The sequence below is a fragment of the Ceratotherium simum genome, chromosome 26 (genome assembly GCF_057802395.1).
Source record: "Ceratotherium simum simum isolate JZ-2026a chromosome 26, ASM5780239v1, whole genome shotgun sequence".
Taxonomy (NCBI): Eukaryota; Metazoa; Chordata; class Mammalia; order Perissodactyla; family Rhinocerotidae; genus Ceratotherium; species Ceratotherium simum.
Window position 1 is genome coordinate 15,638,289 of NC_141925.1, and position 12,653 is coordinate 15,650,941.

General features: G+C 48.1%; 1 protein-coding gene across 2 annotated transcripts in view; it reads left to right on the forward strand.

Moving 5' to 3' along the window:
* Positions 1 to 1,095: 1,095 nt before the first annotated feature.
* Positions 1,096 to 12,653, forward strand: part of VPS35L (VPS35 endosomal protein sorting factor like) — a 117,748-nt gene continuing 106,190 nt past the window's right edge. The window contains exons 1-3 of one of the 2 annotated variants that reach the window (XM_087417062.1): positions 1,096 to 1,178; positions 8,940 to 9,039; positions 11,617 to 11,784. In XM_087417062.1, the coding sequence (XP_087273188.1) occupies positions 1,162 to 1,178; positions 8,940 to 9,039; positions 11,617 to 11,784 (285 nt within the window). In that variant the 5' untranslated portion in view covers positions 1,096 to 1,161. The remainder of the gene's footprint in view (positions 1,179 to 8,939; positions 9,040 to 11,616; positions 11,785 to 12,653) is intronic. The other variant, XM_014796339.2, reaches the window with a different exon arrangement.

Below are 12,653 nucleotides of genomic sequence, written 5' to 3' on the forward strand. Positions count from 1 at the left end.
CCTTTGCCAGGGATTTTCTCATCGTCTCCCTTCACCATAAAGTCAGTTATCCTAATTTCACAAATGAAGATACTAGGACTCAGCGTGCTGAAACTACATCTTCCATCAGAGGGTTGAAAGTATATTCTGTTGCCTTTTCCTGAAGAGCTCTTTCTGACAGGAGAGGAAAGGAAAAGGGAAAAAAGCGAGGGTCAGGAGCTGCCTGATTGACCAACAGTCTCCCCCATTATACGGGTTCAACTAGTAGTCCCTCTGGTTTGGAGGGAGGTCAAGTCCCGGCTGCGGCACTTCCTAGCCTTGGGCAATTCACCTTGTTTCTCCGTAATAGGTGACAATGGTATTCATTTCAGAGGTTTGCAGTGAGAAGTAAATGAAGGGGGAATGCAAAGTGCTCGGCAGAGTGCCTGACACACACTGTAAGATTTTAGTAAATGGTAGCGGTTAGGAAAATATCCCGTGACTCACTTTTTTTTTTTTTAAAAGCAGAGAAAACACTAGAGCACATAAGTTCTGTGGTCGAAACGGATATCCACCTTCACAGAAACTCACAGCTTTGCCAAGCGGGGTGAAAAGCGACCCCCAATTTCCCCATTTGGTTTAGTTCCTGTTAAAAACTGTCGTACTCGGACCCTACAGGGCCCTTAGAGGCCCAGGCTGTCACACATGGGAGGGGGACACCGGAAGTGCCCAACCTCACGACGCACAGGGGGGAAGCGGCGGCCTGGGGAGGGGCGTGGCTTACCCGAGCCCCACTGCCAATTAGCCGCAAAACCGCGCGCACGCGGAACCCCAGAGACACTATTCCCACCCGCAGCCTCGGTTAGCGTTTTCGCTCCGCCGTGTCTGGATTCTTCTCCGCCCCCACAGGGCGCAGGCAGGCTAGGCGGCCAACTGCCCTTCACGATCGCGGCGCACGTAAGCGCTCCGGCACGCCTCCCGGGCCTCCGGCTGCCCCTCACAATCATGGCGCTGGCGGACGGCGCAGCCTGGGTTCCGCGGCAGGGGGCTTGCCCCTCACAATCATGGCGCCGGCGGACGGCTCAATCAGCTCTCTGCCGGGAGGCGGCCGCCCTTTACAATCATGGCGGCCGGGGCGGGGCGGGGACTGGAAGGGAAAAGAGGGCCCGCGGCCGCAGAACCAGCGGTCATGTGACTGGGAAGATGGCCGTCTTTCCGTGGTAAGGAAGCAGCGGCGGGTGGGCTTTGGGGAGGGGCTGGCCTTGGTCGTCTCTGGATCTCTGTCTCTGCGAGTGTGTATGTGACCGTGAATGGCTCTCTCTGTTGGGTGCTGGTGGAGCCTCCCACCCCACCCCGGGGTTGTCTTGACCACGGAATCCCCGGCCGCCACGCCGTGCAGAGGAGCTCTGAAGCTGCACCGCTGGGATCTTGCTTCTCTCCCCGGCCACCCCGTCCCCGCACTTTCCACGCCGCCCTCTCCATCCATTCATTCCCTACGGAAAACTCAAGTTCCCCGGCTTCCGCTTTCCCGGGAGAAGTTGGCGCGGGTTCTGGGGGCGCTGGATGCAGAGTGCTGGACTCAGCTCTGAGTCTGCGTGACTCGGGAGACCTGGCTGTTCCCGAGCTGCTCAGTTTATCTAGAGGAGACTTGCTTTGCTCATCTGTAAAATGGTCGCCATTCGTCCTGCTCTGTGCAGGGCCCTGGCTGGGCACTGAGGATGCGGAGCCCCCAGACATACTCCTTGGAGCTGATGCTTGAATGAAGCACACACAGAATAGAAGGATGTCCAAATAAGGCAATGGAGTGAGGCACAACCTTACCTGGGGGCTCCAGGAAGACTGCAGAGAAGAAGAGCCTTAAATTGGGTTTTGGAGGATGAATAGGAGCTCACCAAGCAGGAGGGAATGGCGCGTGCCAAGGCTGACAGGCCTGGCGGGGCTCTGGTGGCTGGAGTAGCTGGGAGTGATTGGAGCTTCAGGCTCCAGCGGGAGTTGTGAGTGCATGAGGAACTCGGGCAAGTTGTGATGGTGAGAGTGGAATTATCTGGGGACATGAGCTGGCCTCTACATCTCCGGGAGATCATTTTCTGATCTTTCTCTCTAAGTGGTGTGAAGTGGTTTACAATGAATGAGTGAGTGAGCAAATGACAGTATATACAGCCCTAGACCTTAGAAATAATCAGATCCAGGGGCTGGCCTGGTGGCGCAAGCAGTTAAGTGCGCATGCTCCACTGCCGCAGCCTGGGGTTCACTGCCCAGGATCCCGGTCGTGCATTGACACACCACTTGTCAAGCCATGCTGTGGTGGCATCCCATATAAAGTGGAGGAAGAGGGGCACAGATGTTAGCCCAGGGCCAGTCTTCCTCAGCAAAAAAAAAAAAAAAAAAAGAAAAAAAAAGAGGAGGATTGGCAGATGTTAGCACAAGGCTGATCATCCTCACAAAAGAAAAAAAAAAAAGAAAGAATCAGATCCAGCCTCTGGTTTTATGCTTGATGAACAGCTGTCTTCCTGATTCCCTTATCTTCCTTCAAAAGCAGTGACACACGAAATCAGGATTGGATGCCCCTGAGCACTTCCACGCTGAGTTTTCTTTGACCTAGTCATGCCAAGCACTTTTTAAGGAATCATTAAGGCTTAAACACAAAAAAACATGAGAAACATCTGGCTTCAGGGAACTTATCTGGAATTTTGTCACCAGAAAATCCAGGAAGATGCTATTTTAACCTCTGCGTCCCAGTACATTTTTACCTTTGGTATTTTTACTTTAAATTACAGAGAGAAGTGCCATAAGCCTTTTAGCATCTAGGGTCTCTGAAGGTTCTAATCTGGCTGTGCTCTAGACGTTTCTCCGTGTGGTAGTGCTTGTTCATCTTTGTTTCCCCACCAGAATTGTTGGTCCTTAAATTAAAGGGACTGAGTTTTAACTATCATTGTATTTCCGGTGCCTGGCATGGAGCTTGGCAGATAGTAGATGCTCAGTAATATTTATGAATGAATGAGGAAACTGAGGAGGCCCACAGAGGAGAAATGTGTTCCTGCCATTAAATTGGACACTTATCGATGTGCTAAGTGTTTAATGCGCAGCATCTCATTTAATCCTCGTAACATCCCCATTTTTCAGATGAGGAAATGGAGGCAGAGAGATGAGGCAGTTTAAAGTCATAGCCGGCAAGAAGAGCTGAGTGGGAGCCCAGAGCCTGCGATCCTAATCATTATGGTTAGCTGGACCTCCTCCAGTCTAGCTCCTGGGCTGAGGTTTCCGGGTTGCAGGGCTCCCCAAGTCCTGCCGTGTTGTCATGTATCCCCCCAGGGTGCCCATTTTCACCCACACTTTTTGTTGTCTCTGATATAGTTCGGCCTGGCCTACATGCAAGATGTCCAGTACATCATGGATCACATTTCCTGTCCAATCCTGTGGTAATAGCACCTTTAAAAAAACTACGCCTTGGGGGCTGGCCCGGTGGTGTAGCAGTTAAGTTCGCATGCTCCGCTTCAGTGGCCAGCTGGGGGTTCGCAGGTTCAGATCCCAGGCATGGACCTACACACCGCTCATCAAGCCGTGCTGTGGCTCATCAGCCATGCTGTGGTGGCATCCCACATACAAGATAGAGGAAGATGGGCACAGATGTTAGCTCAGGGCCAGTCTTCTTCACTGAAAAAAATAATACCCTCTGGAGTCAGAATTTCTGCATCATTTTAGGACTTTTTTAGGGAGGAGGGTATATTGTGATTGTGGGAGAAAAAACTGTGGCCCAATTATGTCATTAATAAATTAAAAATCACTTGAGAATTAAAATAGCTGACAAAAAGCATTTGGTGGATTTCGGCATTTCCAGTATAAGGAGATTAATTTGAAAACTGGTAGTGGAATTCTATGCATCCATATTATCAGATGTAAATAAAAATAGGGAGTTGTCACCCTTTAATGTGCGTAAATCACATGCGTGGGGATTTTGTTCAAGTGCGGATCCTGATTCTGTGGGTCTGGGGTATTTCAGCACTCCGCAGTTGATGCCCTTGCTGGTGACCTCTGCACCACATTGGAGTGGCCAGGGGCCAGCGCCAGCCAGGAACAGAGGTGTAAATGTTGGCCTTTTTTCTGGGGCGACTACCACGGAGGCTGAGGAGCCTCTTGCGCTGCTGGGAGCTGGGATTATGGGGATTTTTACCAGCTGTATCAGCTATTAGCAGGAAAAACAGGAGTTTTGAGAAAATGCCCACTGGAGGTCGCTGTTGTCCTGACCAAAAACCCAGGCATAGAAGAAAATGCTTTACCGTCTCAAACTGCAGGAAATGCTGAGGGGCAGAGAGCGAATTTGAGGAAATTATGGAAGAAAGTGATAGAAAAATCAAAATACAGCAATCTGACATGGATTTTCGGGAAGCGTCAGTGTGTCCATCCCTTTTTTCTTTTTAGGTTTTTTCCAGAAGCAGTATTTTTTCCCCAAAGAATTCCCTCCCCTCAAACTTTCAAAGAAAAATCATTTCAAAACTTGGTCCTTTATGGGCTGGCCTGGTGGCGCAGCGGTTAAGCACGCGTGCTCCGCTGCGGCGGCCCTGGGTTCGTGGCGGCCCAAGGTTCGCGGGTTCGGATCCCGGGCACTCACCGACGCACTGCTTGTCAAGCCATGCTGTGGCGGGGTCCCATATAAAGTGGAGGAAGATGGGCATAGATGTTAGCCCAGGGCCAGTCTTCCTCAGCAAAAAGAGGAGGATTGGCAGATGTTAGCTCAGGGCCGATCTTCCTCAGAAAGCAAAAATAAAAAACAAAGTTGAATGTTAGTATAGCCTCTAAAAAAAAAAAAACTTGGTCCTTTAAAAAAAAAAAAAAAGGACAATTGCTTAATTTTTCAAGTTCTCAAGGTGACCTGTAGATGATTTATAGAACTACTGGATCTGAGACACGGGCTACCTGAGTTTGCATCTGTGTCTCTCACTTGCTCACCTCTCCCAAGTTACCAACGCTCTAACAGCCTCAGCTCCTCCATCTGAGAAATGGGCATAATCATAGTTCCCGCCACAGAGAATTGATCGAATGAGGAAATGGAGGTAAAGGGGTTGGCCTGGATCCCAGTATGTAGTAAGCACGTAATAAATGAGAACTATTATTTAATTTTTGCATATCAAATCATATTGCTGTTTTTGATAATAGTGCTTTTCTCAGCTGTTGATTGATTTGTTAATAATTATTATAGGGATGAAAAACACATTTGCAACGGAGTTTCAAGTCCGATTACATTTCTACTCACTATGAAATTAACCTTTCTAAATTCTATTTTTCTTTATAATGGATACAGTTAAGAGTGAACTGAAAGGAGGAAAAGTGTAATTTGATTTTTAAAACTCCATTATGGCTGTTGCTGACTATGATTCAATTTATTTATTCTGGGGGGTTTTGTCTTATAAATCAAAGATTGGCTGATAACATTAAAAGGAGTTTGGAAGAATATTTCATAAATGACTTCAACTGCAATGTTTTGGAAGGTGAAGACAGTGTATATTATGTGAATGTGACCCAGAGGGACTAGACATATATTGTGGTAGAGATTTTCCTTAAAAAAAAAAGCAAACGTAGAGGCTGGTCCCTATTACTAACTAGCCTTTCTCCTCTCCTTCACTGAAAGCCAAGTTTATTTAGAAAGGGATGGAAATGAAGTGACAGGGGAGCTCAGTTCTCTTGTGCTGAGTTGGGTTTCTGGGTTAGTCGGGGATATTGAGTAAAGCTGACTAATTACATGGCACAGTTACGTTTAGGGTCTTAGTATTTCATGCAAATATTAATGAAGTCACAGGGGTGGGGCTGGGGGGTGGGAGGGATGAATTCAAGGGATTTGCGTGCCAAGGGGTGAAGTGGCCAGCCTCCTGTACTTTTTGAGTTGTTTCTTTCCCTGAAATGGAGGGGCGGGGACAGGAATTGTCCTCTGTGCCCAGAAAAGCTGCTTTTCTGGAAGGTGATAGTTTACAAATGGGAAGTGCCCATGTCTTTTGTTAAAGAACAAATGTTATTCACGACACCTGGGGTGGCTGAGGATTGGGGTGCCGGAATTCGGGGAGTGGAGCCCCCAATGTGAGGTGGCATTGGTGGCCCACAGGCCCTGGCTCTCCCGGCCTGTGATGGGAGGGCCAGCCCCGGCCAACATGTTTTCTTATTTCTTTCAAGATGGATAGGCTGAGAATTTTCCTTTTTTTTTCTTTGTGAGGAAGATCAGCCCTGAGCTAACATCCATGCCAATCCTCCTCTTTTTGCTGAGGAAGACCGGCTCTGAGCTAACATCTATTGCCAATTCTCCTCCTTTTTCTCCCCAAAGCCCCAGTAGATAGTTGTATGTCATAGTTGCACATCCTTCTAGTTGCTGTATGCGGGACGCGGCCTCAGCACTGCCGGAGAAGCGGTGCGTCAGTGCGCGCCCGGGATCTGAACCCGGGCTGCCAGTAGCGGAGTGCGTGCACTTAACCACTAAGCCACGGGGCCGGCCCAGATTTTTAAGTTTTGTTTCCCTTTTGATTAGCCATTCCGCCTTTAAGTCATTTGTCTCTTCTCCCATTTTACCGTAAGCATTCAAGAGAAGCGAAGCTGCTCCTTCCACACTTTGCTTAGAAGTTTCCTCGGCCAAATATCCAGTTTCATCGCTCACGAGTTTTACCTTCCACAAAACACTGGGACACCAACACAATTCAGCCAAGCTTTTTGCCCCTTTAAAACAAGAATCGCTTTTCCTCTGGTTTCCTTCTGAGGCCTCAACAGGATGACCTTTATCCCCATATTTCTGCCAACATTCTGTTGGCAACCACTTAGGTATTATTTAAGGAGACTGAAGCTTTCTCTACAGCTCTCCTCTTCTGAACCCTCACTGGAGTAGCCCTTAACAGGCCGTTCACAGCAATGGCTTTTTCTAGCAGGTTCTTCAGAACTCTTCCAGCCTCCATCCATTATCCAGTTCCAAAGCCACTTCCACATTTTTAGGTGTTTGTTACAGCAGCACCCCACTCCCAGTACCAATTTTCTATCTTAATCTGTTTGGGCTGCTACAGTAAAATACCGGAGACCGTGTAACTTATGCACAACACAGCTTTGTTCCTCGCAGTTCTGGAGGCTGGAAGTCTAGGATTGTGGCGCCAGCGTGGACAGGGGAAGGCCCTCTTCCTGGTTCATATCTGGTGCCTTTTCACTGTGTCCTCACGTGGTGGAAGGGGCTGGGGAGCTCTCTGGACCCTCTTCTGTGTGGGCACTAATCCCACCCAGAGGGTTCCACCCTCATAACCTAATCACCTCCCGAAGGCCTCACCTCCTCATACCATCACCTTTGGGGGTTAGGATTTCAACCTGTGAATTTGGGGGACATAAACATTCAGACCATAGCATCTCTCCTGTCTTTTATGTTCTCATTGTCACGCATTTTAATTCGACATGTATTTTAAACACTATGCATTATTTTTTGCAGTCAGTATTCATTTAGTTTTACCCACACCTTTATCTTTTGTTACTCTTTAGTTTATACACGTATGTGTATATATATACACACATAATTAAATACCTCTCTCTCTATTTTTTGCTTTCAACTGGAACCATTTACTTTTTGCCCTCAGCATTTTTGTTTGTTTGTTTTAATTTAATGTGTGGCTCTCCTGCTGCTGTTCTCAGATTTTCTTTGACTGGAAGCTTCTTTCATTTGCCCATACATTTGAAGGGTAGTTTCACTAGGTGTAGAATTCTTGGTTGGCGATTTTTCTTTCACTATATACTTTAAAGGTGTCATTCCTTTGTCTCCTGGCTCTCATCTCTGTGCAGAGACAATAATCTTATTGTTGTCCTTTGAAAATAATGCATCTTTTTTCCTTTTAAGACATCCCCTCGCTTTAGTTTTTAGCTGTTTTACTATGAAGGCCCTGAGTGTGGTTGTTTTTGTACTGGTTTAGCTCGGGGCGCAGGTGTTTCTTGAATCTGTGGTTTGATGTCTTTCTTCAGTTTGGGAAGAATTTCAGCTATCGTCTCTTCACATGCTGCCTCTGTCCATTCTTTCTCTCTTCCCCTTTGGGCTTCCAATTGTATGTGTGTTAGACCTTTTCTTTGTGTCCCTATGTCTTTTACACTCTTTTCTGTGCTGCCCACCTTCCGTGTGAGTTCCCTCTCCCCTTTTATTTTGCATCTCACTAGTCCCTTCACTTGCTAAGCCCCCACAAGACTGATGTAAACTCTCTGCTCCTCATCTGCTTTCTGCTTGGCTCCTTTCTCTGGCTCCTCACAGCTTAATTGGCGAATACTTTGAGGGGAGACCAGGCTGGATTTCTCACTTCTCTGCACTCTCTTCTCTTCAGAAGCTCTTCCTTCAAGCCCTGACTGTCTCGATAGGCCTGACCCTAATTTCTCTCCCCAGCCCCGAGAGTTTTCCTTAAAGCTCTTGGCCGCTCTGCCTCCTAGCAGCCGCCCTCTGCCGGGCTTCAGCCTCTCATCCCGTGCCAGGAATCAGCAAATGCCCTGTGAGGGAAAGCTGGGCAAGGAAAGTTGGCTTCACCGCAGTGAGCTTGCCTCTGCTCTGGTGTCTGGCCTTGCAGGTCTTGTATACCCTGGCAGCTCCTTAGACCTTCAAAGTGATTGTTAAAATTTTTTTATTTAGCCTCTCTTGCTAGTCTTGGTAGAAATACTGTTCAGGGGCCAGCCCAGTGGCGTAAGTGGTTAAGTGAGCGTGCTCTGCTGCGGCGGCCTGGGGTTCGCCAGTTCGGATCCCGGGTGCACACCGATGTACTGCTTGTTGAGCCATGCTGTGGTGGCGTCCCATATAAAGGGCCAATCTTCCTCAGCAAAAAAAAGAGGAAGATTGGCATCAGATGTTAGCTCAGGGCTGATCTTGCTCACACACAAAAAAAGAAATACTGTTCCACTATAAACCACTTCATTATTGAGGAAGTCTCAGCAAAAAGTGTTTAGTGTGTTGTGTATCTCCATCAATTAACTGGTGTCTGGGGTTTGCTCTTCACCAGGCATTCCAGGAATAGGAACTACAAGGCTGAATTTGCATCATGCCGGTTGGAGGCTGTGCCACTGGAGTTTGGAGACTATCACCCATTGAAGCCCATAACTGTAAGTGTTGTCAAGGGCCTTTCTAAATTATATTCCAGAAAATTATAGGTGGTGTTCCTAGGTCTTTTCTGTTTTGCCTGCAATAGCCTCTTTGCATATTTAAATCAACCGGTTTATTCCCTGCCCCATTTTTGTGATGTTTTCCTCACCTACCATCATTTTTATTCTCCCTTTCTCGTATTAGTGAGGTTGTCAGGAGTATGGGATGGGCTTGTTCCTGATTTGGAGGTGTAAATAAAATATATCTTGCTTCTTAATTGGCCTGTTTGGAATACTAAGAATCACTCTACCAGCATAGGGTGCTGCCTGAACAGCATCATTGTCTGTAAGTTTATTTTAAAAAACAAAACAAAACAGAAAGCAGGCAAGAGATGAGATGGTCCCTCTCTTGTGGGTAAGCACTCTTTATTAGCAAGTAATAGAAACTGTGTGGTTGTCAGCGTGGGTGGAGATGAGATTGACAGACAGATGCCAGTGGATACCGAGGACACAAAGTTTCTTAATGGCAGAGGACCTGAGAACTCATAGAGGTGATTACGTAAAGCAGGAGGTCACAAGACTGAGCTGTGGTTTTCCAGGGCCCCCAGAGTCCCCATGGGCTTGTGCGGCTGTGGCTGACCCACCAGTGAGTTGGTTCCATTCTTAGCAGCTCACTCCCCACGCGGTAACGGACTATGCAGCGACTTTAAGCTCACAGCCTGCTGGCTCAGCAACACAACAGCAGGGAGAATCTCTTCTCCAGCAGTTTTCATTTACCCAGTTGGGTTATGTGTCCCTCTGTGAACCAACCCTGGTGACCTAGGTGACCCTAGGCTGACGGGGTTGGAGCTAGTGCCTGCTCTGGGAAGTGGGAGCCGAGTCCACCCCACCAAGCCTGCAGGAGCTGAGAGTCGGTGAGGGCTGCTTTCCCAAAGAATGTTTGGCCTGTTGAGCCTGGGAGATGGAGAAATGGATGCCAGGCAGACCCAAATGACAAGTGTGCACTAGTGAGAGGAGCTTTGCCCAGTTACCCGGGGTTAGTGTCATACCCCACAGGTTTAGGGCAAGGTGTTCAATGAGACTGCCCTTGCTTCAGACACCAGCTGCAAATGGTCCCCAGGCTGCCTGCACTTCTGACCAGCTGGCTACAAATCCTAGGATTTCCCCAGGCCCCCTCAGGTTTGGTAATTTGCTAGGACAACTCACAGAACTCAGGAAGGTGCCATACTTACACTTATACTTTTATTATAAAGGATACAAACGAGGGACCAGTCAAATTAGGAGACACATAGGGCGAGTGGGACGGTCCCGAATGCAGAGCTTCCATGCCCTCTGCCCGTGGAATCAGGGTGCATCACCTCCCGGTACATGGTGTGTTCACCGCTTAGGAAGCTCCATCAAGCTCTGGTGTCCAAACTTGTTATTGGGGTTTCATTACGTAGGCATGATGGAGTGGTTCCTTGGCCAGGTGATTGAAGCCCCAAACCCTCCAGTCATATGCTTGGTCTTGGTTGTGACCAGTCCCCATGCTGTATCATCTCGTCAGCATAAACTCAGGTGTGTTCAGGGGCTCATGAATGACAGCTGCTCCAAGGACTTAGTCTCCTTTCCAGGAATCAGGGACAGAGGCCAGTCAAATTCTCTTTTATCCAACACACTGTCTCCTTCATTGTGTTACACGTCTCTCCCCCCTCCCCCTCTCCCCCTCTCCCCCTCTCCCCCTCTCCCCCTCTCCCCTCTCCCCCTCTCCCCCTCTCCCCCTCTCCTCCTCTCCCCCTCTCCCTCTCTCCTGGTTTCTCTGCTTCCCCGTGGACACATGCTCAAAGTGTCCATCACTGTCCCTCGGCCCCTGGGTTTTCATAGCTTCCTCATTTAAAAAGGAGTGAAGCCCAACTAGTCCTTCTGGATGTTGATCCTGAATTTTCAGCAGAGAGACTCTGGTTGGATTCTCTTGGCTCAGGGTTTCACCCCGGTCATCACCTGAAGTCAGGGAGGGATGGGGGCGAATGGAACAAAAACATGGCTTCACTCGCCAACACCCCCACCCACCCCTCAACACATACACCAGGACATGGCATTGGAAGAAGTTCTCCAGAAAGGGAGGAGTTGGGCGGTCACTGCTTTGTGGAGATGAGGTGGCCACGCAGAGCCATGGAGACTGTCTTCAGAGTGCCGTGACCCTGGGATCTCACGTACCCTGGTTCATGACCCTGTCTGGACCATTGCTGCAAGATGCAAATTCTGATGCAATGGGTCTGGGGTAGGGCTCGAGAGTCTACATTTTTTATAAGCTCCTAGGTGACGTGGATGCTGCTTCCAGGGACCACACTTGGGGTAAGAAGGCCCTGCAGGAATGCAGTTACATCACCATCTTCTGAATCATAGTGGCCCTGTCTCTTCCTTCCTTACCCTAGCCTCCCACCTTCCCTTCCTCCACAGCTGGGATTCTGAGTCATGTCAATTGGTCACAAAAATAAGCGTCCCTGCAGCAGAGGAACAGTCGGTTCACCTAACTGAATGAGGGAAACCCCATTTGAGTGTTTCATTGGGAAAAGTCATAGGCGATTTCTGTTTGACCTCCATAAATTTTCCCCGCAGGTCACGGAGTCAAAGACAAAGAAAGTGAGCCGGAAGGGAAGCACATCTTCCACGTCCTCCTCGTCCTCCAGCTCCGTGGTGGACCCGCTGAGCAGCGTCCTGGATGGGACCGACCCCCTCTCCATGTTTGCAGCCACTGCTGACCCTGCAGCCGCGGCGGCTGCCATGGTAACACTCCCCACCAGTTGTCGTCCAGCTGGTGATCGGTCCTGCGGCTGGGGTGTTTTCATCTGTTTGTTTTTAAATTTCACAAGTAATGCACGAGTGGGTTCTGGTTTTAGTAATTCAAATAATCCGGATGTCCACAGGGTACGGCTTGTGGAGGACGACACTGCCAGTGAGAGGCTGGTGTCAGTCCTGGAACCTTCTTCCTTTTTTTTTTTTAAGCATTTTAAAATTCTTTATTTTAATTTTACTCTTTTTATAATTCTTTCTTTTGGATTTATTTTTATGTAATTACATAAGTAATTCACTAATTACTTATGTAAGAGAGAAACATTACAGATGAACTCCTGTGACCAAATCCCTTCATTCTGTTCACCACCCTGGAGGTCATCAGTGTTATCAGTGTAATGTGTATTCTATACTTTTTCTTTATATTTTCATAGGTATTTAGGTCAATAATTTCTGAGCATTTACATACAAGGTGATATATAAATAACAACAACAACAGTAATAGTATCAGCTTATTGTGTGGCAGGCACTTTCTGAGTTTAGTTCTCATGCTGCCCTGTGAGAGGGGTATTATAATCCTCATTTAAAGAGGATTATAATGGAAGAATAGAGATGCTTAGTCACGTCCATGCTGGAATTCAAGCCCGGCCTGTCTGACTTCAGAATCCATGCTCTCAACCATCGTTCTATGCTGGCGTTGCATACATCTCTTTACTATTTTTTTTTTTTTTTTATTTTTTTCCCTCCAAAGCCCCAGTAGATTGTTGTACGTCATAGTTGCACATCCTTCTAGTTGCTGTATGTGGGACGCGGCCTCAGCATGGCCGGAGAAGCAGTGCGTCGGTGCGCGCCCGGGATCTGAA